The sequence below is a fragment of the Aspergillus neoniger genome (assembly GCF_003184625.1).
Source record: "Aspergillus neoniger CBS 115656 unplaced genomic scaffold BO87scaffold_13, whole genome shotgun sequence".
Lineage (NCBI taxonomy): Eukaryota > Fungi > Ascomycota > Eurotiomycetes > Eurotiales > Aspergillaceae > Aspergillus > Aspergillus neoniger.
This window is the reverse complement of record NW_020291141.1, coordinates 399,171-426,796: the sequence shown is the minus strand read 5'-3', so window position 1 is coordinate 426,796 and position 27,626 is coordinate 399,171. Positions and strand designations below refer to the sequence as shown.

The following is a 27,626-nucleotide window of genomic DNA, read 5'->3' as shown; positions in this document are numbered from 1 at the left end:
ATTGGTTAGAAGGGACATCAGGGAGTCAGTTGCCAACGAGGCTAGGGCCATCGTAACTACTGGCAGATATATACTGGCTCGTAGGATGCTCAGGTACATCCTGAAAGAGGCAGTCTCATTATACTTGTAAGACTTGACTGGTTGCAAAGGCATCCCTCGACAACTTTATGGAGTTTAGAAGTCTCCCAGTCTGGAAAGGCGAAATGGCGAAATGGCGAAGAGTGGGAAGAATAGGTGGGATATAATGAGTAAGATCGTATCAAGACTGATGGCATGTATCTTCCTTAAATAGCGCAGTACTTCCCTCTTCATCGTCCTTCTTTTCAAATATACGCCGGACATTTGAAAGCGGCCTCGGATAGGTCAATTAGTCATAGGACGCGGGGGTGAGAACAGACCGAGAGATCAGGAAGTCGTAAGTACGTTAAGAGGGAGAAGTATAGACAGTTTGAAAAGTAGTAGGCTTCAATAGTCTAATATAACAGGTATATGATCACTCGAACAGAAAGCGACGAAAAGTCCTGTAACTTTTATTTACAAGCACCAACCAAGTACGCCAAACATCCAAGTCTAGATAGTAAAATGTACTCACGATCAAGTCAACATGTCATCCAACCGCTCACCCAGAACATCCTCGATCTGCTTCACCCATTTGCGGACTTCTCTCTCCACATTCTCATCCTCGTCCTCCATCAGTTCACTGATGTAGGGCAGCATTTCAGGCAGGAGAGCAAGCCATTCCTCGCCGAGCTGCTCCGTGAGAGACTGCTGGGCCTTGAGCGCAGCGAGGCGCGTGTGCGGGTTCTCGCCGCCTGCGGTCTTGCCGCTGGGTCCGGCAGAGGGGCGGAGCAGACGCATCAGCACCATGTTGAGCTCCTTGTGGTTGTCGGTGGAATCGGCAGCAACGGCGAGTTCCGTGAGGGCGGGCACGGCTTCCGCGATGACGATGGATGCCGTCGACGAGTTCTTGGCGTGGGCGAGCTGAGAGATCAAAGGCTGTGCGATCACCGTAAGGTGAGAGGGGGATTGCCAGAATTCTTAAACAAGTCAGCACACTGCGTCAGAATAATTTAGGCTAAACATACCGTCTTGGTCATGCTCAAAGGAGTTCTTGAGCATGCGCATCGTGGCCAACCACAGGCTCTTGGTGTCCTGGTTCGCGGGGTTCGCCTTGCCCAGGACAGAGACCACATTTTCGAGGATGTAGCTCGAGTAACCGGTAACGATGGACTGCATTGGTTAGCACAAGGCCGAGTCGGGAAATTAAAGGAGAAACATACCTGGAGGGTACCAAAGAAGACTTGGAGGAACCTGTAGAACGTGGTAAGGCGTGCTAGGCTGCCTCGGGCATCCTTCTTCGGAACACCAGTGGTCGCCCACTCCAGCAGCTTGGTGAAAATAGGGCGGAATGTCGTGTCGTTAAGCTTGTAAATCATCTTGATCGTGACTTCGTTGATGATATCCTCGATCTCGTCCACATCAGACAATTCGAAGTTGGCCTGGGTATCCAGAGATACTTGTTCGCGACGCAGGTCGAATGCCTTGAACAGGATGCTGGTGAGAACTGAAATGTTCTTAACAGTCGCAGACTTCTGGTGCTTCTCGATAGCAAGGCTAACGACGCCCAGAGTCTCTCTCGTAGCGTCGGGGCCTGCCTTGACAGCATGCTGCCAGTTGCGATCGATAGCAGCGAATGTAGCAGCCACATCAACTTTGCGTGCCATGAGTTGGAGAGCTTCTTCGCGGCTCTCATCCTCAATACCCTCAGAAACAGCAGACTTGTAAGAGAGAACAAGAATCTTGTCCAGGTGAGAGCCAGACACCATGAAGGGGATATGGATGAAAAGTGCAGAGAAGAAAGAGAAGACGGCGTCGTGCAGGCGTGCATTCTCCTTTTCATCTTCCAGACTCTGCTCGAGCAGGGCAAGGGAACGGCTGAGGGCGTCAGGAAGCGCGGGAATCATGGCCTCTCCAAGGACCTCGGCCATAGATGCGAGACACAAGACACCCATGATGCGAATACGCTCATCATCCTGTCCAATGCAGGCTTCGCTAGCAACCACTTGGGCAGCATGGATGACCTTGGTCGGCTCCTTCCGGCCGTACTTCTCGGCAATGCGATCGATACAGGCCACTGCAGCGTGCTTAAGGAGAATGTCTGGCGATGACTGGACGATGTTAACCAGAGTGGGCAGGAAGTCGAGCATGCGGTGTTGCGAGGCACCGTCGCGTTCAGGATTCTGACGGAGGCGACCTTCCAGAAGTCGGAGAACCTTACGACGCAGTTCGTCGTTGCGACGTTGCAGCAGCACCTCAATCGTGTCGAGGAAGTCCACGAGCGACAGGGTACCAAACAGAGCGCTGAGAACATCGCCGCTGGCCTGGCTGACAGGCTTGACGTTCTGCATGGATTCGCCAATGGCCAGGACCTGCTCCAGAATGCGAGAGAAAAGCGTGCGGATCTGTCCAACAACCTTGTCTTCCTCTGTTGCGAAATCCTTGGCCATCTTCACCTTCAGAGACGAGTGCTTGAACAGATAAGCCAGTGCGCGAAGCAAGTCAACTGCAACCTTCTGGGGCTCGCGGCCATCGTCGCTACCAATGCCGAGAAGAACTTGGGAGATACCGGGCTTGGAGCTGAGTGAATCCTTGACCAGGTCCAAGTATTTGCTGTATGTCTATTGAAGAAGTCAGCAATGAAGTGCAAAGATGCATGCAATATCAAATGACTTACGCTGAGTTCAACCGGTGCACTAGCATCAGATACCAACCCGGTCATCAGGATGAGAACATCCTTATCCAGAGCATACCGATTGGCGAGCATGGCCAGAACCGCGAACAAGAACTCCTGAGTTCCGAGCTTGGTGACCAAAGCATGGAACAAACGCAGGCGGCGGTGAGAAGGAATATGCTCAAAGGCAGCAGTGAAGCTGAGCAACAACTCGGAAGTTCCGGACACAACATCACGCTTCTGGTTGCGCAGGGACTGGATGAGAGCGGGGACAACTTGATCGATTGTCTGATCGATCACGGAGACTGAGTATTCATCGTCCTTGCGCAGGACACTAGAGCCCATGAAGGTGAAGATGGGCATCACGCTGTGGAGAACCAATTCAGGAGCAATGACGGACAAGCCCGCGACGAGCAGAAGAGCTGCGTTCTGTACTTGCGGGCTGTCAGTGGTACGAACACAGTCAACAACGAGGTCGGCCCGGATAACGGAGGTGTCGAATTGAGCCTTTGCAGTTCCCTTGGACCGATTGACGATGGCAAGAAGGCTGCCAAGCGTCAAGCTCAGCAAGTAGCTCAAGCCAGACTGGATCTGGGCCTTGAAATGATGAAGTGCGGCCAAAGTCTGGAACAATCCATCGGCCAACTCAGGATGAGCCTCAGGGGTCGAGCTGTCGACCAGTTCCAGGATGAAAGTCATCTTCTCCATGAGCTGGCTGAGCTTGGCTTCATCCTTGATGGTCATAGCCACCATGTTGTTCTGACTAGTGCGTCTCCGCTTGGGCGCCGGTCCAAGAGACTCCATGTCCGTGATAGACACGGGGATCTTCCGAAGGAATTGGAGAAGCACAGAACCGGTGAGTTCAACACTGCGAAGAACTTCCCTGCAGCCGTGAACCAGTGGAGTCTGGACATCTTCGAGAGAGATCTCGAACAGCTTCTCTGCGGCGTCGACCTGCAGCTCCTCCGGAACAGTCCCCCAAACAGCCTTCATGCGGTTGAAGATGGCTGTGACGAAAGAAGGCCGTAAGGAATCCGAGTAGGGGCTAACATTAGACAACAGCAAAGTAATAGCGTCCTTGTCCTTGGGGGTGACCGTCAAGACAGCCTCTCGGTCGACATCTGCGACAGACACGCGCTCCCGTTCACAGACGTCCTTGGCTGCCTGCTCCTTCATATCCCGCCACGTCTTCAAGAACGGACCAAGTTCCTTGGTACGGGTTGTTCCGCCGGCCTTATCAACGCGGTTAAGAAGCTTGAGCAAAGACAATTTTGGAGCATAGAGGGGCATCTGCACAGTGTGGGAGCAGAGGAAGGTGAAGAGGCTCAAGCGAAGGGGCTTCTTCAGTTCCGTTGCGCCAGAGTCGGAAGTTGAAGATCCGCGCAATGTGGCCTCAAGTACCCGGCCAATGTGGGCTTGATCGAGGACATATTCCTCGAGGCCGGGAAGGAAGGCGCGCTCGACGATCTTCTGCACATCGCGGCCGGCGATCCACTGGACGTTCTTCGATTGTTTGCCGTAAATCGTGTCGCGTGCCCAAACGTTAACGTCACCCTTCTTGCTCTTCTTGTACAAGCTCCCAATTGTGGCCAGAACGCCCGCTGCCTCGCGCCGAACTCTCTCCGAGGAATCTGCCAGAGCAACCAGTAGGAATGGCAGGAGTGCCTGAAGATCGACATCAGGATTAGCGGATGTAAGGAGGGACGAGATTTGGTTTAGTGCGGTGATCCTGGTGCCGATGGGGTACGAGCCGGAGAAAGTGCGGATAAAGAATGACAGGTACTGTGGCGATGTTGAGGCATCTGCCTTCTTGAGACCAGGCAAGTCGACAAAAGCCTGCAATTTATCCTGGGATCCGACAGCAAGTGCAAAGGTCTGCACCAGGCTCTCATAGGCGGGCATCGATTGCGCACTGAGAGCAGACGCTTCCAAATTCTTGCCTGCCACTGACTCAAGGACAGAGGCAAAGTTATCTTCGACTGCTTCTTGCTGGGCATCTTCCATCTCAACGTCTTCAATGGCTGGTGTGGTGGTGGGTACAGATTCGATCACAGTTTGTAGGTTATGTTCGAGTGCCGCGACATCGATGGAGGATTCCTCGATCGTTTTCTGGAAGATGGGTTGGAGTGATTCGGACTGAGTAAAGTGCTGGACAAGTTCTGCGAGGTGAGTCTGAGCGTCCAAGGAAAGCACACCCTCTGTATGAGCACGGCTGACGGATTGGAGAATAATAGCGATGGCCTGGCCCGCTTCCTGCTCGCCCAGAAGATTGGTCTCGAACAACAGCGACAGCAGATCCAAACGTGATGAATCCTTCTGCTTCGAGAGATCATCGACACATCCCGCAACCAAGCCAAGAAGCAAGTGCGATGTCGGATACTGTGCTGAGATTGCAGACAGCTGCTGCACGGGATCTTCCAAGCGAAGCACCGCCTTAAGGGCGCGCTTGGGGATCCGGGCGTCGGGCTTCTTCTGTGCCAGGACTGACAAGCAAATCAGGCCCGATTCCTTAGTCTCGTCCGTCCATGATCCGGCAACGGCCTCCATCAGTCCATCGAGAAGCTTGTCTTGGAGAGAAGATTTCTGTGCAAGAACCACGCAAACCATGTAGCAGCCAATCACCAGCTCGGAGACGTCCTTCAGAGCCAGACCGTCGTTGAGGACCGGCAGAACCTTCATGATAACATCCTCATGCTTTTCCTTCTCAAGTTCCCGTCGGCCAGAACGAGCCGAGTCCAACATCCCCGCAACCGCCTCGGTCAAAGTTCCCGCCCAAAACGACAAAAGCGCATGGTGATGCGCCCGCTGTTTGCTGACTTGGAGGGTGTATTTGTTGACAGCGGCGAGGAAGTGTTTGTTGGTAGTAGCGCTGTGCACGAGAGGATGGCGTGGAGGGTTGATTTGGCTCTTCTTGTACGGGTTGAGGATTTTGAAGGTCGGCGTCAGGTCTTCGGGCAGGATCGAAAGGAGGTTGAGGAAGAGTGGGGTGGTATAGTAAGGGAGGAAAGTGAGGATTGTGAATTCTGTGTTATACTCATGCACCCTATAAGCCTGTTAGCGCGTTGAATGAAGATCGAGTCCCCATGCCAGACATACCGAAAACGCCGGATAAGCCAGTCAACGGCTTTCACGGCCGGACTCAGCAGCAAATGACCTCCAACAAGGGCAAGGAAAGCCTCCAGAACAGTGTCCAGCTCCTTATTCTGAGCAGCGTTCATCTCTGTTCGGTCCTCCGCCTTGCTCTGTTCGCTGAAGATGGTGCGCTCGAACGACGCGAAACGAGGATCGAGCTGACATAACTCCTGGAAACCTTCGAAGCATATTTGGTAGACGGTATCGAAATCCTGTGTAGTGGCGGTCTTCCAGTCAAAGATAAGAGACTGCGAGTGCGCAATGCGCTGCGCTTTGAGGTTCAACTGATTTGTCGACTTTGCCGCGATCTGCGACAGCTGCGCGGCGAGGGACGAGGCCATGTTGACGATGAAAAAATTTGTTTATCGATAACTGCAAATCACATCCATCCCTCAAATATCAACACCGAAAAACTTTTGTCAAGACCCCAAGCGTTGGCGGGCAGTAATTCCCCGAGCAGCGTGGAGATCTCGAATGGCTCGGAGCAACTTTTTTTTGAAGCCGTTGGAACCAAACCGGAAAAAAATGCGGGAAGCGGGAACCTAGTTTTTCCAGCCTGCCATCGCCGCCGCCTTTGGTTGAAGCTCCCCCTCAAAAAGGCAGGCCTCACCTCTCCAGGAGCATGGATTCGTCTGGCTCCCAGGTATGTTTGACTCAAATATTGCGCTCTATCTACTCGTATGATGCTAATTTAAACTTCACATTAGGAAAAGAAATCCATCCCCCGCTTCGCCAGCTTCAAGCCGCGGCCAGCACCTCCGTCCGAAGCTGATCGGCCGCCCGGGCGCCCCAGTCGCGACACCTCCGACCGCGATGTGAAGTCTAGCCACCACTCGAGGCATCGGTCGAGACATAGCAGCCATCATGACCGTTCTAGGTCCCGAGAACGTCATAGGAGCCATAGGGAGCATCGGTCCTCTCGAAAAGAAGCAAGTCATCGCCGCCGAGAGCCCACCCCCGAATATCCAAGAGCATCCACATCGACCCGCACCGTGAAGCACCCGCCCGAGGAAGCCTCGGATTTGTATGTTATAGATAGCAAGGGCGATCGCTACAACCTCATATATGGAACGTTACATCGATATAGCGTTCCACAATATTATCGCGTTGGTCGGGGCAACGTCTTGGGATTGCCTTCCAGCTATAAGATCGACCGGGAAAGCGCTGTCGAGGACGTGTTGATCGTCACGAACGAAAAGAAAGAGGGAAAGTCAAAGAAGAAGACGAAGAATCTGCTCGCAGAACTAGACAAGGGTAGATCCCGACTACTTCGAATACGGCCCGAATCGCTGGTGGATGCAGCCGCAGAAACGTCACGAGACTACATTTCCCTGAGTGTGTCTAGGAATGGGAAGCACCTGGATCTGTTAGAAGTCGACTCGGATGATGACAAACACGCGTATCGGTCAATTCACGGCAAAGCTAAGCCAGAGGATGACTTGCCCAGTGATGTTGAAGCCGTGTCCGATACGGATTCGGATAAAGAGGGCGGCCGGCGTGACCCCGACCATGAGATCAAGGAGCGCAATGCGGAGTTACTGCAGATTGTCGAGAAACACCCTGATGATGTCTCTGCATGGCTAACGCTTATCGACCATCAGGAGTCGCTCCTCCGAGGACCGGAGAGGGAATTTGGCTCTTTGACATACGCAGAAAAGATGGGCTTAGCCGACATCAAGCTATCATTGTACGAGAAAGCACTGAAAAAGGTCGGACCGAGCCCTGCAAAGGATCGCCTCCTGCTCGGCCTTCTCGAAGAAGGGGCAAAACTCTGGGACACTAAGAAGCTATCGGCTGAGTGGCAGACGATACTGAAATCAAATTCCGAGTACATCAACCTTTGGATCCGATATCTCGACTTTCGTCAAACTGAATTTCTGGACTTCACGTATGAGCGGTGCCTTGCAACCTTTCTGGAGTGTCTGAGACTCAATAAGTCTTCTTTCGACAAACCCGAGAAGACCCAGATCCACTTTTATCTGTTCCTTAGGTTGACATTGTTCATCCGGGAAGCTGGGTTTACAGAGCATGCCGCGGCTCTCTGGCAAGGTCTTTTGGAGCTGACTTTCTACCGACCCGGCTCGCTTGATGGAAGCAAAGGCCCAGAAGAGGTAATACCAGCTTTTCTGGAGTACTGGGAGTCGGAGGTCTCCCGCATCGGAGAAGTGGGCGCCAAAGGGTGGAAGAACGAGGGAAATGTGCTGCGAAATGCGAATTCCAGCGAAAAGTTTCAATTTCAACTGAACCCAAAAGCCGTGTTTGCCTCCTGGGCACCGTCCGAACGGGAACGAATCGTCAATGCTCGGTTGCCAGCCCGCAGTATTGATGATTCGGAGGAAGATGACCCCTACAGAGTCATTATTGCACCTGATCTCGAAGAGATTCTGTCGCTGGCATGGCAGCCAACGCTTGTAGGAGTGTTGATTGATAGCTTCTTCTATTTTTCCCATCTTCCACCCGTTTCGTCGGTTGACAATTGGGGTACGACAAGTCGCTGGAACGGGGATGGCTTCGTGCAGAACGAATTTGCAAGCAATTTTTATGCAACGCTTGCGGACTGGCTCCCTGGTGTGGCCGCTGACATGGAGCCCACCGTCGCATCTCCTATTCTTTTCCCTCATCAAAACTATATAATTACGCTGGATACTTTGTTTGCCGATCCTGCTAAATGGTTTTCTGCCCTTAAAACCTGGAGCGACGCCACTTCTAAGTCACAATCCGATGTCGACCCTGTGTGGATTCGCAGAGCCGTCCGCTCGTTGATAGAAGCGCAGCCTGAAGATGATGATCTAGCCGAATACGGTCTTGCTCTTGAACTTGCGTGTAAAAGCAAGGATGCGAGAAAATTCGCGAAATCGCTGCTCAAGAAGCGATCGTCTAGCCTGCGACTTTACAATGCTTACGCTCTGATAGAGCGGCGCTTCGGCAATCAAGCAGCTGCAGATCATGTATGGGCGACTTCCCTCTCTATGAGCAAGTCCTTCCCTGATCGCGACAGGGTGGATAGTATTATTGTGTGGCACACCTGGATTTGGGAGCTTCTCGACGCTGGAAATGCGGCCCAAGCATCTCATCTCCTCCTTTCGATGCCCCAGAATAGCATTGATCTGAAGATCCTTTCCGATGCTTCCAGTCACCCGTCCTTCAGCCCGACAAGTTTGCTGAAGATACATAGTGTATGTTTACCAAATTTACCGGCCCTTCCACCATGCTGACTTTCCATCCAGTACCTTTCAGAAGCACAGGAAATTGGTCTTGCGAACGAGAAGCCTATCGTCTTCACGTCGTGCATAGACTGCCTAGCTATCCTATCGTACCTCTCCAATTCCCTCGATCTAAGAAGGTCCCTGAAATACTATCACAATGCATTCGCCAGGCTAGCTGCCCTACCCGACCAGTCCAAGTCATTCGCAAACTTCACGACCGAACTCCTCCATCAATCCCGGGCCCGACTCCTGTATCACCACATCCGCACAAGTGGCATCTACAAACCCTCACATATTCGTTCCCTCTTATCCGAAAGCATATCAGTATCTCGCCACAACACCATGTTCCTATCCCTGTTTGCCTGGAACGAATCCCGGTTCCGCATTGAAGAGCGCGTTCGCGACACAATACGAGATATCACCAGCATCAATACCAACACAGACAATCTCACAGCCACTCCAGTTCCCATAACGACACATCTCTTTTCAATATACACCGAAGTAAACCGTCCTACTTACGCCGGATCAACCATGCACTCTGTCCGTGCGGCATTCGAGAAAGCCATTGGTGACACCATCTACCAAGGCTCTAATACCTCCACCGGCCACTCCAGCATCACCATCTGGAAACTCTACATTCTCTTCGAACTGTCTCGTAACGATATTCAACGAGCTAAGAATGTCTTTTACCGCGGAATGCGCGCTTGCCCTTGGTCGAAGGAGCTTATCATGCTTGCGTTCACTCATCTCCGGGCAGATGTTGTTCGGGAGCAGTATCCGCAGGAGAGTAGAAAGGGCGACGGTATGGGATTCGACGAACTCAGGCATGTTTATAACGTGCTTGTTGAGAAGGGACTGCGCATTCACCTGGATATTGAGAATGAGCTGGATGAGATTGCGGTGGAGATGGAGCGGAAGAGGATTTCTTCGGGTTCGGGGTTGCCGATCACTATGCCTGAGGACAAGGATAGTGAGGATGAGATGCACAGTTAGAAGAGCTATAGATACCGCTTGATGCGGGTTGTATTCCTTAGTTCGTATGGTGGCTAAGTGCCAACAAAAGAACAATTCGTGAAACTGCCTCTACTTTAATAGAATCTTATTAGTAGCTTGGTGAATTTTCTACTATGCGTGGTGCTGGCTATAGTTCTCAAGACACAACACCTTCGTACCTAATATTCGCTCAACGTGTAGTCGAAATCTGACATAAATCACCGATAGTATGAGTATCTCGAAGTTTAAGTGCCTGCACGGTATCTAAGTACCTATACATTGAGCCGAAGATAGCGACCCCCCAAAGAAATATATATTTACCACTCTCAGCCGCCATCACCGAATATCACCACCACAAGGTATTATATATATTATATCACAAAACTCAACCAATATCCTACCCAGCCACCAGCAAAGGCCCTCATCCCTTCTTGTACTACTATACTCCGTCTAAAAAGCATAACATCCCCCCACCCCTCAAGGATTCCTCTCATCCCCCACAACCCCCCCCAACAACCCTAACCACATCTCCCAACCCGGAGAAAAAAGCACTATCATGCGCCGTATCCACCCCCGCAACCCTAACATCCACGCCCTCCTCCCCCCGACCCTCCCCGGAATCAAATCCTGATACCCCCTCAGGACCGAAAAATCCTTCGTCGTAGTCACATACGTAACAGGGACTCTCCTCCACGCATCCCCCGTCACCGGCGTGGAAACGTACTCAACGGACTCCGTACAAGATGTTTCAGTGGCTCAGACGCCTGCGCCTCATTGCAATCGCCCAGGAAAAGCTGTACTGGATTGACGGAGAACGTCGGGCCATCTTCTGCATTCTCGATGAACTGCGGCCAAAAAGCTGTCATGCTTGCCTCTGACAACATCCCAGATGGAGCGGCTGGGTTGTTGGAGGTAGGCGCACAGATAGAGGAGGGGAAAGCTTTTGGCTGCCCGGGTGAGTTGGTCCAGGTCTTGGATGGCGTCGGTGCCGATTGGCGCCGTCGTAGGAGTGCATGGGCATTAGGATGTGTTCGCTCTGGTCTACCAGGGAGGTGATTAGGGTGTGGACGATGGAGACGTCGTCGGCGTAGTGATCTCCTGGTCATTGAACATAGTAGAATAAGGCACAGCCACACTAAATCGTAGTTCGGAACAACACTCTATTCCCGCTTGGTATGTGTAATGCTGTTCTCTAGAGCGACAGGCAATATTACACATCATATTGCCATAGCCTCGAAAGCCATCCCACATAGTATATACAGTTGTGAAGATGAGATGATCTATCGTAAAGAGAACACCTGAGGTGGGCGTTCTAAGAACCGAGCAGAATCAAATTTACCATCCGAAACCGCGATTTGGGACATCAAGGGAATGTAGGCTCTATCCACTAAACGATAATAGAGCTCGTTGTTTTCCCGATAAGGACGAAGTATAAGCGGCACCGGCACTCCAGAAGCCATCACTGCCACGTCTCCTTGCTGCACATTAGGTCCGCTGATTCCGAAACCTTCAACTATCGGATCATCCACTCCGAAAACAGTATATCCATAATTTGACGTAAGAACATCACAGAGTTCTTTCCACCACGGGTTGTTCGCGCGACGTAGGTCAATCTTATGGAAAAGATCGGATGTCTCAATTGTTTTGTCGCTTAGATTTTGTATAAACTTGGTGTGAAGATGAGTATAAGCCAGGCACGCATGCACGAGACTTAGACGCCTGGATTCCAAGCTCCCCCAGGTATCATAGCGTACATCTGTGATGCTAACAAATTGATCCATGATATCTGGCATTGTAGAGGCCAGTTGTACAACCGGGGAGCAGGAGCCGATGCGACGAGCACAAATTGTCATAGTGGACAGGTCGTTTGTGGTCATAGGTAATGGATCCCAGGCGTCTAAGCACCAGGCATATTCACCGAGGATGGCATCCAGAGGTTCAGCGGCACAACCAAAGTCGAGGATCCAGGATGGATAAGAAGATGAGCAACTAGGTGAACAATTCCCTTCCCAGAGTTTGAAGGAGCTCAGAGCCTCGGGGCCTTCCTGTGTCACGATATATGCTGTTGTTTCGTGCATGACCTGCTCAACTTGTTTATTGTAGTCCGGCGGGTATTTGGTTTGTAGAGAAGGGAGCAGACTGTAAAGTGCGTACACTTTATCTCGAGGATCCTTGCACTGTCGATGCCATGTCTTGCGAAAGTGATATAGGGCATTCTCATTTTTGATTCGCTCGGTTGGCCCACGAAGAAGGGAAAGCTTTCTGAATTCTGCCTCACCATACCTTCGTCTAAATGATTCCTGAAACTATTGATCGTTCCAATATGCCTTCACTAGACTCTCACGGGCGAATGCGAGCATTAAGTAAGCATTGAATGTGAGTGTTCCACTCATGCAAATTGGATCGCAATTGGCCAGCTGGTATTCCTGATATGTCCACGTGCGTGCCCAGTAAGGGTCATCCTTGACGAGTCGGAGCTGTTCGTACACGTTGAGCAGCCGCCTCGCCCTTAGGTCTCGAGCTTTCTGGCAGTATCTGCTCAGTTTGTCCAGGACACGCCATGCAACAATTTCTCGAGTGACCAGGCCTGGTTCGTATGCCTTTGTCCAAGAAATTGCAGTACGAAGATCCATATTATCATTCACCATCATAGCAATAACTGCTGACGCGCCCGCATAAACACGACCAAGTAATGGGACCTGGGTATTTTTCTCAGGGACATCATGCTGGTTGATGTAGACAAAGTCGATCCATACCACTCGTCGCCGATCCTTACGGCGAAGAAGACGGAGCGTTTTATCCACACTCCGTGTCACGTAAAAGAAAGTATCATTGATGATAATATCTGTCTTCTTTGAGGCGTCTCCCCAGACATATGAAATGGCCTCGAACTCAGGGCTATTGTCTAGTGATACTGAAAAGAGAGAGCACCTGATTATTGATTCAGCCTTTGTGCTGGGTAAGATAGTGAGGAGACGAATTTCGTTTCGTTCTGGATGTAAAGGAAAGTTCTCTAGATGTTTGGGCATCTTGGTAATAACATAAAAAGAATCGAAGGGTTCTACCTTTTGCTGAGCTGATGGTGCCCATTTTATTTTCGCGAGGCTGGGTTCGCAATGATGTTGTTGTCCTTAGGCATCCGTGCATAGCCACAGAAGGCGAAGACTGGCCATTTTTATTGGCACTAAACAATACGCTAAAGAGACTGCAAATCTTACCTCATCTAGGATTAGCTCTGTTATGTGCCAACAGCTGAACTTGAAGAGAAGGATTGGCATCAATTGACATGCTATATGCGGGTGCGAAATATGGTCCAATCATGGTCTATAATGTTGGCCATTGGGGGCGTGATGGGGGTTTTGGGATGAAGTCTTAGGAGGACACTTCGGGCACCCTCGGAGAAGAGAAAACTGATAGCTGAAGAATGGCTTGCATCACAGATCCTGAACTCACTAAAGAGGTGGAAATCAGTACCAACTATTGGATAATTTCTAACAAACAATTAATCACCACCATCAAGAAACGACGCCCGGTTCAGGTACCAGGCCATTGTATCCGGATTTCCTCTCTCCGATGAATTCTCCACCTCAGCCCAACCATTTCCGAACCACCCAAACTCATTACTGTCATATGCTGTAGTCTCAAAGTCTTCCCACCTGACATGTTCGAGTGCTTTAATGGCATGGAGGCTGCTTCCGGGCCAAAGAGCAGTAACACGGCCCTTCTTACGCTGCTGCAGAGTCGTTGCACCGGCTGAAGGTGACTTGTACCAACTGTTGCATTCGGAGCTGTAGACTGTTCGTTCGAAATACTTCTCTGCGTAGTTGGTGAAATATAGGACCTGTTTCCGCTTTGGTTCTACGATCCCGACATTGCCATATGCCATTCGTGATAATATCTGCGCGACGTATGCGTGTGTCTGCTCTATCATGATAAGGAGATTCCCTGCACCTTCGAAGGAATTGGGTCCCAAGGATTGGAAGAAATTTGGAAATCCATCGGTGCAAAGTCCCAGGTATGTCTCTGGCCGATCGGCATACTTGTCACAAAGAATGCTGCCATCACGGCCTATTATTGGGAAACTGGCCCCTAGGTTTTTCTCAAAGCCGGTTGCGCAGATGATCGCCTCCACGGGGCGATGTTTTCCATCTGTGGTGATGATACCGGATTCATCGACACGAGCAATTGGTGTGCCGATTACATTGACTTTCGGCGATACTAAAGCCTCCAGATATCCAGGAGCAGGTGTCAACCGGTTACAGAGCGGAGGAAAGTCAGGCAGCAGAAGATCCAGTAGCTCGGGTTTTGCTTTTAGTCTCTCCTGCATGCCCGCTCGGAGTTGTGCTGTCGCAGTCTTCTGAATATCGCTATCCCGTTGGGAAATGGAGAATTGGCTCTGGATCTCTAGCTCTAGTTCCTTGCGATACTTGAGGTACGATGATGGGTTATCCCGCCATTGCCGCTTCTCTTTCTCCGTGTAGCGGAAATTCATAGCTTGATTATTCGTTCGTGCCGCAAGGTGAGGGCTACCATGTTGGTTGGATATCCATGTCCCTCCACGAACGTAGTGGTCCATAGACTTGACTTTGTCGATGATTCCGGGGACGATCTGGACTGCGGTGCTTCCGGAGCCGATTACGGCTACGGTTTTTTCCTGAGAATCAATCAGAATCAGTATGCTGGGTGTATCAATGAAGGGTGACTCACCTCAGGATTGAAGCCTTCGTCCCAGCTAGCGCTATGGAGCAGATGTCCCTTGAAGGATTGTAGACCAGGTATTGAAGGCCACTTCCACTCGTTAAGCAGGCCCGTTCCAGTCATCAGCACGTCGGCCGAGTCTTCGAAAGTATTTCCAGTAAGTACGTCTTGGATCTGAACAGTCCATAAGCTGGTGGTATCGTTCCATCGTCCCTCAATACACCGTTGATTGAAATGTATATGTTTCCGAACATTATATTTCTGGGCCACACGTTTCCAGTACTCGAGAATCTCTTCTGATCCAGAGAAGAAGTGGCTCCATTCAGTCCACGACTCAAAACTAAGCTGGTAAGTGTGAGATGGCACATCTATTTGCACAATCAGTCAGTAGCGGTCGATATGTCATGAGATTTGGTCCTGGAAGGCTCACCACACGCGCAGCCTGGATATCTATTTTCGAACCATGTCCCTCCTAGTTCGGGATTCTTCTCATTAACAGTCAATTTCAAGTGCGGCACAGTCTTCAGAAACTGAATGGCAGCGACAATTCCTGAAATGCCTGCACCGATGTAGATGAGTTTCAGTGGCCGGGGCTGATCAATAGGATGTTCCGAGATCAACGCAGGGCTGGAATTGACATGTTGGCGGTCATTGAAAAAAAGATGAAAGTCCTTTGAACCATGCTGCTCGGTGGCCAAAGGTTTGCCGTCGTCATTGAGATCGATGTCGTATTTGCCTGTGGTGGTTCGGCCGTTGAGAGGACCAAGAGGAAGTATCAATGGATTGCTTTTAGCTGTTTTGACTGAAGACATGATATGAAGATTCCACGTAGACCCTCTTTAAACATTCAATACTAGTGGAATTGAGAAGAATTGATTCTCCGTGGATATGCAGCTGTTGTGTGATCCCGGAAACTATGAGTGAGTACCTTATCCGTGCATCGCTTGAATTTTTCTCTCATCCTGATGCTTTCTATAGCTATAATGAAACCCTGCGTGAGACGAAAGTAACCCGATGTCTGAGATGGACATGTAACATGTTGTATTTGGATTGGCATCGCCTCTCTTGTGTTAATGTTCAGCTCCTATCTATGGATGTTACAGTAGCATACTGGGATGTGCGCCTCATTACTGTGCTTGTCACGGCCATGGCTGCCCATAGGAATTACAGAACCGTATTCTAGTCCGGTACAGTTGCATTTAACTTCAGCATACTATTCCAGATCCCCCCCCCCCCCCCCCTTAGGATCATTGAGCCACCGGAGGCACTGACATGAACAGACTAGCTGTGGGGATCAAGGAGGAATGTTTAGATTCCAATGACACCGCCGGAATGATTCATGGTTCGCATTCTTGAAATTCTCCGCGGACATTTATTATTCGCCAGTGCGATGTGCATGATACCCGCACGCGGTTAGTTCCCGTTTTCAACCACGGATATTATGTATACGGGGTATGACATGTTGAGTTAGATCAAAACAAATCCTCCAACTTGAGCAACGAGCACTTACCTGAGGACACATTGCAGGATACACGGATAATATGAGGCATGGTTGTCTAGGGTAAGGCCGACCTTCATGGAAGAATCATTCTCTTCAACTGCAATTCGGGTGCAATTCCACCATCACCCACCACGTGCATGGTTTCGGACTACAGTGTGCCGCTCGGGCATGAGTGATGTTGAGGGAGATGCTACAGCGGTTTCACTCAGACCAATCTCATGCTCCACTTAGATGACAGGATCATACTGAACATTTATCGCCCTGGGGTTCCCAATGCATGGGGCAATAACCGATGGACCTGGTCAAAACTCCTTACGCTGTCACTTCTTCGATGAATCTCTGATGTTGACTAAACGCGGCCAATGTGGCTACAGCTTCATTGGCGATGTTGCATCGCTAGCTCTCTTTAGCACTATTGAACGCAAAAGGAGACCAAGGGCCACATACAGTCATTTTGTGCACGTGTTCCACTTTGACATGTACGAGTAATGTTGCATAGCGAGGCATTATCTATCCATCTCTTACGAGGAATTCACAGTTACATGACCTCGAGCTTCGATGTGCGAGTAATGTCGCACACATAGCTGCTCTATACCTTTACGATGGGACTTGAATGGAAGATAAAAGGGCCCAATTGTTTTCCCAGCCGTGCTGCTACTTCTTAAGCTCAACAAATATTTGAACCACATTCATCGGGGTCCCTTCAGATATATCTATTTCAAATACATACTATTTTATCACTATGAAGACTGCCGAATTCGAGTTCGACCTCGACTACAAGGTCATGCCCCATGACCCCGTCGAGCTCCGAGGTAAAACTCGCGATAGCGGAAAGATGATTGTCTTGGATCGTGAAAGCTCCAAGATCGATCATGCCATATTCTCCAGCATTGGAGACTACTTCCGCTCCGGAGACCTCCTGGTGCTGAACGACAGCTACATGCTGTCAAACACCCTGTGGTTCGAGTACGGCAACAAAGAAACCCTCCAACTGACTGTCTACGGCCACGAGCCAGACGGCACCACCATCGTGGAGCTCAAGAAGCCCGAAGTCACCTTCAAACGAGGGCAAACCCTCACCTCCCTGGACGAAGAGAAGCTCAAATGCACTCTCCTTGACCAGCAGCCCGATAAGCTGTGGAAGGTCCAGTTCAGTCCCGGTGACCTCCTCCTCCCAACTCTCGACCAATACGGAGCCCGGCTCGACGAAAACATCCATTTGAACCCCACATACTGGAAGGAAAAGCCCGATTCTTACCGCTCTGTGTACGCTAAGAAGCCTGGCTCTTTGGAGATCCCTTCCGCCGGACTGCACTTCTCTCATGAGCTGCTCGCCGAAATCTCCGCTAAGGGTGTGGAAATCGCCTATATCACTCTGCATGTAGGGGCGACTGAGATCCTCTCTGTTCGACATATCAGTGTTGAGGAGATCGAAAAGCACAAGGTGCGATCGGAGTACTACGAGGTCAGTGAAAGGACCTCAGCACAGCTAAATCGAGCACGGGGCGAAGGCCGTCGCGTTATTGCTGTCGGCACGACTGTTATGCGGACGCTGGAGACCATTACCCGTGAGACCGGCCGCAAGGGTACCATCAAGCCCCAGCATGGATGGACCGATCTCTATATCTATCCGGGATTCGAGTTCAATGCTGTTGATGTGCTGCTTACCAATTTGCATCGCCCGCGGTCTAGTCATATTGTACTTACGGCTGCGTTCGCGGGAACGGAGTTTGTTATGAGGAGCTATAAGGAAATTCAGAAGAAGGGCGATTATGAGTTTGATATGTTTGGAGACTGTATGCTTATTACTTAGGCGATGTATCATAATACATGTGGACTGTTCGTTCCTTATAGCTTTCGCAATATGCCAAACTATGTTCTAGAGACAGGGGTCCAGGAGTGCAGTGACTGCTGTTGGAAGCATGCATGACTAAGAGCCCAATATTTCTACTGACAATTCCATTCGCTAGTGGAGTAGGAATCATAGACCGAGTCATTTTGGTATCTATGCCACGCAGAATGGCAAGGGGCTGGGGCTGCCGAGAAGATATCCATTGGTACACCACGACCTATTCATTAAACTTGGCTAGCCTCGCAAGCGCTGCGGGCGTCCTGGCCAACAACACCTTCCGCAAATCCATCCCAAAGACGCCTTTCTCCTTCAATAACCACACAAGTCGGACCGCATCAGACGAAGATCCACCCAGGTCATCAAAAAGCGAAATATCCGAGCTCACATCTCCCAACGTCACACCAAGACATGTCGCGAACGCCTCCCGTATAGTTTCCACATCAGACTCATTATTACAGGGCTCTAAAAATTGACCGTCCACAGGCCCATTCGGGTGTTTTGCAAGTATACGCGCCTCACGGCACACCGTATCCACAATATCGTGGACCGTTTGGTGTTGAGCGATGAGCTGCAAGACCAGCTGGAATGCGGACATCAGGGCCTCACTGTCATCGCCGCTGAGGAGCGCGTCGTCGTGCTCAAATAAGACGGTGATTGTTTCATCCGGGGACTGTTGGAAAAATTCGAACAGGACGGGAAATTTTGCGCCGGACGGACGAAGGTTGAATGGCTGGCCAAAGGAGCGTCGGGTCTCATCGCTGCTGGCAGGGTGAAAGGTGACCATGATCTCTGCCAGGGAATTTGTGAGGGACGGGGGAAGGTGCAGGGCCTTGCACAGCGACGCGTAGGGAACGGCGTGTGCGATCGCCGTCTGCGAGGACTGTTGGACCGCTCGCAGAAGCTCGAGTAACGATTGTTGTCGGTCCCATTTCACGCGAATGGGCACGCGGTCCAGCAGACAGCCGGCGAGCTCCTCGGTGAGAGGCTCAGTGCGGAGGGAGTACGGGGCCATCATAACGATGTCCTGACTGGGTTGGAGGGCTTGCGTGGCAAGCGTAACAGCGGCGAGCATGAGTTGATGCGGGCTCAACGATAGATCGGCGCAGAGGTGTTGGAGGGAGTTGGAGAGGGAGGACGGAAGGGTCCAAGACTTGGCCCCGCCGGTGTAGGATCTTGGTCGATGGGACTGGTTCAAGCCGGTTTGGAGAGGTGGATGGTCGAGGTAGGTCTTCCAGAAAGATAAGGCCTCAGCTGAGAGGTATTGCTGTGTGGCAGACCATGCGGCCCAGTCTATGTAGGTGTGTGTCTGTTGGAGGTCAGCGGAAAGACGGCCTGTGTCGGTGTGGTCTTGTCTGGACAAGGCTTGTAAGCGGGCGGCGAGACTGTTGAGGAACAAATTCATCGTGATGGCGTCGCCGACTAGATGGGACATCAGGATCACGAGAGTGGATTTTGTAGGGGACTGTTGATATAGAAGAGCTTGAACGGGCTGCTCATTGGCCAGATCCAACCGATAGTTTCGGGCAGTTTCCAGGAATTCGTCAATAGACAGCTCAGTGTTTGAAAACTGGCGGAGGGAAGATGGTGTGTAGACGAGGCTTCTGACGAATTTGCCCTGGACTTGTTTATAGCGCGAGAGGAAGACTTCACGCTCCTGAACAGATTCTCTGAAAGCTTGGTCTAGTATGGTAGTATTGATGCTGGTCTGGAACTCGGTCGCGAAGAGGATGTTTAACGCCGGGGAGGACCCTGAGAGGAGGTCGTTGATTAGAAACTCTTCTTCCAGGAACGACACAGGTAGGTCTCCTGTTCGGGAGACAGGCTCCAACAAACGGAAGCTGCTGCGTGAACTGCACACGCTCTGAGCGAGAACTTCCTTGGCAATTGCTTGACTCAATTCCTTCAAGATCGGATGCTGAATGACCAATCGCAAAGGAAATGGAATGTTCAGTGCTTGACTAAGGCGCTGTGCCACACGGATTTGCAGCAGGGAGTGACCACCCATTGTGAGGAAGTGATCAGAAGCACTTATCTGCTCTGTCAATGGGGATTTTCCGAGCAGCTCACGCCAGATCTCTGCGATGAATCTCTCCATTGGCGTCTTCAGGGGCTCAGTCGCGCGTACGAGAGAGATTTCTGTACCTGCCAGCTTTTTCCGGTCAACCTTGTGATTAGGTGACAGTGGTAGTTCAGGAAGGGCCAATATATGTGCGGGAACCATATGGGCCGGAAGAGACTCTTTTATTTTGTCCTGCAAGGTCGTAGTGTTGACGGACATTGGGGTGACAAACGCAATGAGAAAATCGGCCGAAGGGGCCACGACGACCGCAATGTTGTCCAAATCGGGAGCGACGGCCAAAATTGAGGCTTCGATATCTCCCAGGTCAACCCGAAATCCGCGGATTTTGAACAGGTCGTCTTCTCGGCCAATGTACTCAATATTTCCATCACGCATAAGACGGCCCATGTCGCCAGTCTTAAACATCTTCTGTGATTCCCCAACATGCAGATCAGGTAAAAACGCTGATGCGGTTTGAACAGCATTGTTCCGATATCCAGGACTAACTTGAATTCCAGAGATGTAGATCTCACCTTTGACTCCAACTGGCACAGGCCGTTGCTTCTTGTCAAGGATGTAGATGCGGGTCCGGGGCGTAGGCCTGCCAATGCTTACTTGCTCGTGCGCTGCATCGTCGAAGCGCTTGTAAGTGGCAAATAAAGTACATTCAGCCGGGCCATAGCAGTTGTGAACCACTCGACCCGGACGCCATTTGTCAAGCAGGTTTTGGTGGAGTGCCTCTCCCAGGAGAAAGACTACCCGTAGGTTTCTAGATTCTTCGGGCTCTAGCGTTGCAAGAAGAGAAGGCGTTGAAACCATCGAATCAACCTTTTTCAGATGAGTGAGTGGGTCATTGACATCCTTCAATACCAGTGTTCCGCCAAAGCAGATGGCAGAGAGGACCTCCAGCACGCAACAATCGAACCCTAGCGACAGTGTCTGCGCGATGCGCCACCCAGGCTTAGAGTACAGCCGGCCCTCCGGACAGGAAAGCAGGGACATGATGCTCTTATGGGCCAGCTGCACCGCTTTGGGGACGCCCTTGCTTCCTGAAGTGAAGATTATCGCCGCGATGTCGTTATCCTGAACTTTACGATAATCCTGGCTCCGCTGTACGGCCGTGTTAGTAATTAGACTACTCACATCCAACGCCTTGACATCCCCAAGAAAGCCATATCCTGTCTGCATGTTGGCTCGTGGGAACAGAACCACCTTGGCGGAGGCTGATTCGATCATGTAATGCTGCCGCGCCCGAGGAAGCTTCACGTCAACTGGACAGTATGTGCAGCCGGATTGGATAACCGCCAGTATTGCCACGAGCCATTCGATGGTCCCGTCACTGATGACGCAAATAACGTCTCCTCGCTGGGTAACTTCATTGATCCGCGAAGACACGACACCCAAGAAACCGCTCAGTTCTCGGTAGGACAAGGATCTTGAATCGGTGGATACGGCACAGAGATCCGGAAAGCAGCCCATAGACTCTTGAATCGCCATTTGAACTGTACGGGGGCCAGCAAAAGCCACATCCTCAACATTCATCGTACCATTCATGTCCCATGAAGACTCCTGCTGTAGAGCATTTAGCCCAATACATCTGTCGAAAATACGCGAGTGGACCCTGTCAAGTGAGGTCTGGGCTTCGGCGCGAACGATGGCGTGGATGAGGCTGTGGAATTGTAAAACAATATCAGTCGCCTGGTTGGAGTCGTAAACCTGACAGGAATAGAAGAGTTTCGTTTCGACAATACCATTGCTCTCGCCAACCAACATAGTTAAAGGTAACTCGGTCGACTCGCGAAACTCAATCTCTGATGCGACTATCTCGCCCTCGTCCGTGGAACTGAAAGCAGGGAAACCGTATTGGATAGCTAGGACAGTTTCAAACAAGTCACTGCTCTTGATGCCCGTTGCTTCATATATCAATGAGTGGGTAGAGTATTGTACGTCCAATAGTTCACGCAATGTCTGTGAGACGGTCTTCAGTAAATGACCCACAGTGCTCTTGTCGGTGTCGACGCATAGAGGGAGTGTGTTGATCAGTGGCCCCACAATGCTCTCAATACCATCAATAGGTAGGGCTCTTTGGGCAATCACTGCCCCAAGAGCTACTTTGTCTGAGTCACAGTATCGCGAGAGCAGAAGTGCCCAAGCAGCGTACAATATGGTCGAGGATGTAACACCGAAAATCTTCGCCGCGTCCTCCAGCGCAGAGACGGAGATGCCAAGCGACTCGTGTACGTCGGCGTGGGTAGCCACCTTGCTGCTCAAAGCAATGGGAGGAGAAGAAAGCAGAATTTTCTTGAAGGGGAGATAATCTCCGACGATGGACCGCCAGTACCGAGATGCTTGCTTTTCTGATTCGTGAGCCAGCTGTTTCATGAGTCGCGCAGCTTCACCGAATTGAGGATACGTCTGTGGTAGTCGCCTTTTATTGATTAGAGTATTTAAATCTCCCAGTAGCCGTCCTGCTGACCAGCCGTCAATCAGGCTATGATGGACCGTCCATACTAGGCGAGTGCAGTGTCCGGGATGGGTGATAAGACGGAACGATGACAGTGTGTCACGGCACTGATTTATGTCGATCGCCTCAGCGCATACACTACTCCAGAGCTCTCTAGAAACAATGATCTCCTCCCAGTTGAGAGATACATTGTCAGAGATGACATGGACCCCATTTTCGACTGAGAGATTCCAGCTCGTTCGAAGTATCTCATGCTCCCGGTATATAGTTTCCCATGCATGACGCAGAGGTGTGCAAATCGACGACGTGCCCGGATGTTCAAATGTCATTCCGATCTTGATATAATGCAATGTAGGAGACTGTGTAGTGGCCCGCACCATACGTTGCTGAAGGTCCGTCATAGGAGCATTGTTTTGGATCGCAGACGATGCACGAGCGGGGGTACTCGGTGCGATCGAGGCGACAGTTTCCGCGACTGTGCCTACACTATCTTTGGCTAGAAGTTCGTTGACCGATGTCACATACCCCAGTTTGCGCAGTATAGAAACAAAGCGCACTGCACTCAGAGAATGTCCCCCTTTCTGTAGAAAGGAAGTCTTTGGGTGAACAGAATCCTCCGGTAGGCGTAGAACGATGGCGAAAGCCTTTTTGACTGCGTCTATGGGGGTTAGATGACCGTTTGAAGATGACATCGTGGTCTCGGAGATTAATTTTTTTGCCTCTGCTTGATGAAGTGACAGCAGGGATTTGCGATCACACTTGCCGTTGGCAGTTTGGGGGAATTCGTCCAACGCATAAATGGTGTCGGGTACGAGGAATGTCGAAAGGTTCGCGCTGAGGTACTGTCTCACAGTGCTTATATCAACCCTTGGTGTAATAAAGGCAACTAGGGAGTTCTCGATCTTCATCGCCACTGCGCCAGTAGTTTCGGGGATGCTAAGAATTGCGGGTTCTACCTCGGCCTCCAGGTTAATCAGAAAACCACGGTTTTTGACCATACTGTCCATACGTCCCCTAAAGACGTATCCATCGCAGGTCAGACGTGCCAGATCTCCAGTTCGGTAAAATCGTTCTCCATTGTGCATGACGAAGCTTTTGTTTGTTGCTTCGTCATTGCCAAAATATCCGACAGCAAGACCTGCACCTCCCACATACATCTCGCCCTCCTCATCTGTACACTCTCCGTCGAGATTGACCAGGATAATCTTACTGTACCAAATTGGCCAGCCGACGGTAATTGGACCTTCTGGGAACAGTTCACCCAGCAAAGTAGCGCAAGTGGTCTCAGTAGGGCCGTAAGCGTTGAATATGCGACGCCATGGTCGAGACCAGGCTTGGATCAACGAAGGTGAAGGAGATTCGCCGCCCAGATAGATGGATCTAATGTTATCCAGCCCTTCTGGATCTAGAGTGGATAAAATGCTAGGCGTGAGGGGAAGAACGGTGCATTGTTTGGCAGACGCTGCGAAGGTTGCCGGATTGGCCAAAATCAATGTGCCGCCGCTGGTTATAGTACTGAAGATGATCCCAACGCATGCTAGCCCGATGATACAGTAAGTATGGAAGTCGGCCCAATGCATGCTCAATAGAAAGGATCACCCACCATCAAACGCAATCGATACCACGCATAAGACTCGGGAAATGGTGTTAAAACTGAGATTGAAAGGAAGGTCCGGATCACATTCCCTGCAATACGCCGTGATCGATCGCATTGACACCATCACCCCCTTCGGCATGCCTGTTGTGCCGGAGGTAAAGATTATGTACGCCAACCGATCAAGACTTAATACCGGTGGGGCAATAGCTTGCCAGATATTGCTCTGGTGCTTAATGATGAAGCCGGAGGCTAACATTGCCTTCCACGATGACATTTCCAGTACCTTCCAGGGCTTGAGTTGAAAGTTGGATTGCGCTGAATTCGTCGAGATGATAATATGTGGTTGTATTTGTTGTAGTGTTATCTGGATTCGATCATGTGCCCAGGATTCTGCGTCCATAGGTACATAGCAGGCTTCACATTTCAGGATGGCTAAAATGGCGACAATTGCCTCAGGACTGCGTTGGGACAATAAAGGAATGACATCTCCAGGTCGAACCCCATTCTGCTTCAACTCTTGAGCAAAGATGCTCGAGCATTCGTCCAACTCTCCATATGTCATTCTAGGTGGGTCTGTGAGGAAATTCGTACAATCTTCAATAGCAATGGTTTCTGGGTGAAGAGAAGCATAGCCTCTGAAGAGCGATACAAGGTCGATTTCCTCTTTGTTCAACATTGTGCTCGAACAATCTAGGGCACTAGAAGTTCAAAGTTTCACACACGTTCTCGGTGGGGGGGGGCGGGGTTACTGTGTAAGCAACACGACTGAGCCTTTCGCGGAAATAAATACAAACGGGCGAGTATAAGATTTTAGGCGCAGTTATTCTGAGATTCGTATCGGATCGGCGCGAAATCACGGCGGGTTTTTCTCGGAGAGTGTAGCCCAGGCTCTCAGCCCCACAGAGCACCTCAGTGCCATGTGGCCAGGATGCCATGTGGCCAAGCTTCTGAGAAGCTAGGCAAGCTCCGTATGGTTCGTCTCAAGATACGGGTTGTTGTCATCAAGCCCGGGTACGATTTAGCTGGGGGTGGGTAGTCGGGGTGTATTTTCGGAATTCTCACCAGCGTTTACCACCTCCGAGACTAGGGCCCGAATGGCAGTAAGATCTCGGTTTTGGAGCAAAGATCCAAGATGGGGCAAAGGCGCATATATAAGTACAGCAGGGAAACAAACCATATCAGAATCAAGACACAAGCTTTAAATCTACCCATCGATAACAACATCGTATCATCAACCGACCGAAATGCTGTCCGTTACCTCCCAGACGTCCACACCTTTTACTCCGACAAGCATCAGAGCTCCCGATTCCAAGGCCACTATATCAATCGGTGAAATTCACGCCGTACATGACAACACACCATGTCGGATTCTCACGAACGCTCTGCCATTCCCAAATGAAGATCAGCACTTCTGGTGGAATGTGGTGGCTCCCACAATCCAGGAGCTCATGATCAAGTCAAATTACAACCTGGCCCATCAATACCAGCACCTGATCTTCATCTATCGATATATAATCCCTGGGCTGGGTCCCCGTCCCAAGCCAAAAGGTCAGCCCCATTGGCACTCATTCATGACCGACGACTTCACTCCCCTTGAGATCAGTGTGAATTTTCATGACAGCAAAGCAACCGTTCGCTTCGGTTTTGAGCCCATTTGTGACCTCGCCGGTACTGAACTGGATCCTGCTAACCGGCAGGCCAGCGCCAACTTCCTGCACAAACTTAGCCAGGATGCTTCGGTGGGCGTCAACCTGGGCTGGTATAACCACTTTGCGAAAGAGCTCTTGGTGGCCCCGGAGAACATGGCCTCCGTGCTGGCGAAATTCCCCTCCGACGAGCACCAGACCCAAAACATGTTTGCATTTGGCTTCCAAGGCGACCAGGCCCCAATGCAAGCGTACATTATGCCCCTACTCAAGTCCGCTGAAACCGGCATTTCCCCAAGTCGATTGATCTTTGACTCCATTCTCAAACTTGACCGTGTGGAGGCTCCCCTTGCGCCAGCCTTGGGCCTGATTGAGGCGTACATGGCTGAGCACCCGGAGATGCGGGCGGAAGCGGCGGCGTTCGACTGCGTCGACCCGCACCAGTCGCGCATCAAACTCTACCTGCGTGCGTATCACACCTCCCTACACGATGTCGTCGACGTCTATACCTTAGGCGGTCGCCTCAAGGATGACACCACCTTGGCAGGGATTAAGATTCTGCGCGAGCTCTGGCCCCTCTTATTGGACGTTCCCGCCGGCTACAAGGACGAGGACCCCTTACCGAGCAAGAGCCACCGCACCGCCGGCTTCCTCTACAACATCCACATTCGCCCTGGCAAGACCTACCCCGAAACCCAGGTCTACATTCCCGTCCGCCATTACGGTAAAAACGACTTGGCGGTCGCACAAGGTCTCGCCACCTATTTTCGTCGGCAGGGATGGAATGATCTTGCCGATTCGTATGCCAAAGACCTTCAAGCCAGATTGTGAGTTTACCTTATCCGTGAAGAACACCCAACAAAAATCAAGAGTTTCCAATCATCAGATATCACTAATAAATGCTTTTTGCTTCAGCCCCTCGCACAACATCGATACCGAATTAGGGACGCATACGTATGTCTCTTACTCATATAAGAAGGGCAAGGGCCCGTATGTAACGGCTTACTACTGTCCTAAAGTCTACAGTCGACCGGCGTATTAGTTGCGTCTAAGGAGGATGATTCCATCTCCTTCTTCTCAATTCTTTATCTTTTAACTGTTTATATCTTTTTCGTATTTAGCAATCTACTCGATTCAGGATTCATACATATCCTTGAAATGCCTGGAGCTAGCGCCAACCGTCGCGCCGCTGGCGTTGGTCAATTCCTCCCGCTAGAGGCGCGTTGTGGGCCATGTTACTGAATGTAGCTCCGATCAATACACGATGTAACCCTATGTCGTTTTCTAGCTGCAGCACGCGGTCAAAGTCAACTCAACCGTCCTCTTCCTGGTCTTCATTCTAGTGCTTAGCTGTCTTGTTCGGCTATAGATCATTGATAATTGATCGCTCCATTCAGGGCAGTGTTATCGCGCGCCCCCTTCCTTTCTTCCAGTTCCCTAAGCCAAATAGCAATTTGCCCGTTGGACGGGTTTAAAGACTACGATATAAACACTTCAGCATATGCAAATAGTATAGAGTTGTTTCAACATGCATATATATTGTAGTGAAAAGACTGATGTTAACATGATTTTATCAGCTCATCCAAGTGATGTGATCGGCTATCACCCTTCCATATATTATGATGTAACTGTCTGTGATTTCCTATATCCGTAGAAAACCGTTCTGAAATATGTCTTACCTATGTACGCGCCCCCTCGGGTTGCTTCGCACTCTCGGCTTACAGATTTAGACTGTAGAGCAGGGTGT

General features: G+C 50.7%; 8 protein-coding genes across 8 annotated transcripts; 3 read left to right on the top strand and 5 right to left on the bottom strand.

Moving 5' to 3' along the window:
- Positions 1-458: 458 nt before the first annotated feature.
- Positions 459-6,330, bottom strand: utp10 (snoRNA-binding rRNA-processing protein UTP10). The gene is made up of 5 exons (XM_025626684.1): positions 5,828-6,330; positions 2,735-5,774; positions 1,281-2,678; positions 1,086-1,230; positions 459-1,037 (listed from the first exon to the last, which is right to left on the bottom strand). Exons 1-5 carry the CDS (start codon positions 6,202-6,204, stop codon positions 595-597), a joined length of 5,403 nt encoding a protein of 1,800 aa, XP_025480606.1. The 5' UTR covers positions 6,205-6,330; the 3' UTR covers positions 459-594.
- Positions 6,331-6,473: 143 nt separating this feature from the next.
- On the top strand, positions 6,474-10,114 carry BO87DRAFT_357317 (uncharacterized protein). The gene is made up of 3 exons (XM_025621408.1): positions 6,474-6,506; positions 6,571-9,039; positions 9,091-10,114. The coding sequence occupies exons 1-3, from the start codon at positions 6,486-6,488 to the stop codon at positions 10,060-10,062; spliced, it is 3,462 nt and encodes a 1,153-aa protein (XP_025480605.1). The 5' UTR covers positions 6,474-6,485; the 3' UTR covers positions 10,063-10,114.
- A 561-nt stretch (positions 10,115-10,675) lies between these two features.
- On the bottom strand, positions 10,676-11,255 carry BO87DRAFT_37189 (uncharacterized protein). The gene has a single exon (XM_025622148.1). It carries the CDS (start codon positions 11,166-11,168, stop codon positions 10,767-10,769), a length of 402 nt encoding a protein of 133 aa, XP_025480604.1. The 5' UTR covers positions 11,169-11,255; the 3' UTR covers positions 10,676-10,766.
- An 87-nt stretch (positions 11,256-11,342) lies between these two features.
- BO87DRAFT_406170 (HET domain protein) lies at positions 11,343-13,134 on the bottom strand (the record flags this gene model as incomplete). Its single annotated transcript, XM_025625977.1, has 3 exons — positions 12,396-13,134; positions 11,666-12,362; positions 11,343-11,590 (listed from the first exon to the last, which is right to left on the bottom strand). Exons 1-3 carry the CDS (start codon positions 13,089-13,091, stop codon positions 11,343-11,345), a joined length of 1,641 nt encoding a protein of 546 aa, XP_025480603.1. The 5' UTR covers positions 13,092-13,134.
- Positions 13,135-13,564: 430 nt separating this feature from the next.
- On the bottom strand, positions 13,565-15,572 carry BO87DRAFT_434762 (flavin-containing monooxygenase; the record flags this gene model as incomplete). The annotated part of the gene is made up of 3 exons (XM_025627728.1): positions 13,565-14,716; positions 14,770-15,128; positions 15,191-15,572. The coding sequence occupies 3 exons, from the start codon at positions 15,570-15,572 to the stop codon at positions 13,565-13,567; spliced, it is 1,893 nt and encodes a 630-aa protein (XP_025480602.1).
- A 1,431-nt stretch (positions 15,573-17,003) lies between these two features.
- Positions 17,004-18,074, top strand: BO87DRAFT_434761 (S-adenosylmethionine:tRNA ribosyltransferase-isomerase; the record flags this gene model as incomplete). Its single annotated transcript, XM_025627727.1, has 1 exon — positions 17,004-18,074. The coding sequence occupies one exon, from the start codon at positions 17,004-17,006 to the stop codon at positions 18,072-18,074; it is 1,071 nt and encodes a 356-aa protein (XP_025480601.1).
- A 256-nt stretch (positions 18,075-18,330) lies between these two features.
- On the bottom strand, positions 18,331-24,909 carry nrps5 (nonribosomal peptide synthetase hasD; the record flags this gene model as incomplete). The annotated part of the gene is made up of 3 exons (XM_025626683.1): positions 18,331-21,282; positions 21,316-24,173; positions 24,240-24,909. 3 exons carry the CDS (start codon positions 24,907-24,909, stop codon positions 18,331-18,333), a joined length of 6,480 nt encoding a protein of 2,159 aa, XP_025480600.1.
- Positions 24,910-25,276: 367 nt separating this feature from the next.
- hasE (7-dimethylallyltryptophan synthase hasE) lies at positions 25,277-27,015 on the top strand. Its single transcript, XM_025620392.1, has 2 exons — positions 25,277-26,706; positions 26,795-27,015. The coding sequence occupies exons 1-2, from the start codon at positions 25,478-25,480 to the stop codon at positions 26,919-26,921; spliced, it is 1,356 nt and encodes a 451-aa protein (XP_025480599.1). The 5' UTR covers positions 25,277-25,477; the 3' UTR covers positions 26,922-27,015.
- The last annotated feature ends 611 nt before the right edge of the window (positions 27,016-27,626 follow it).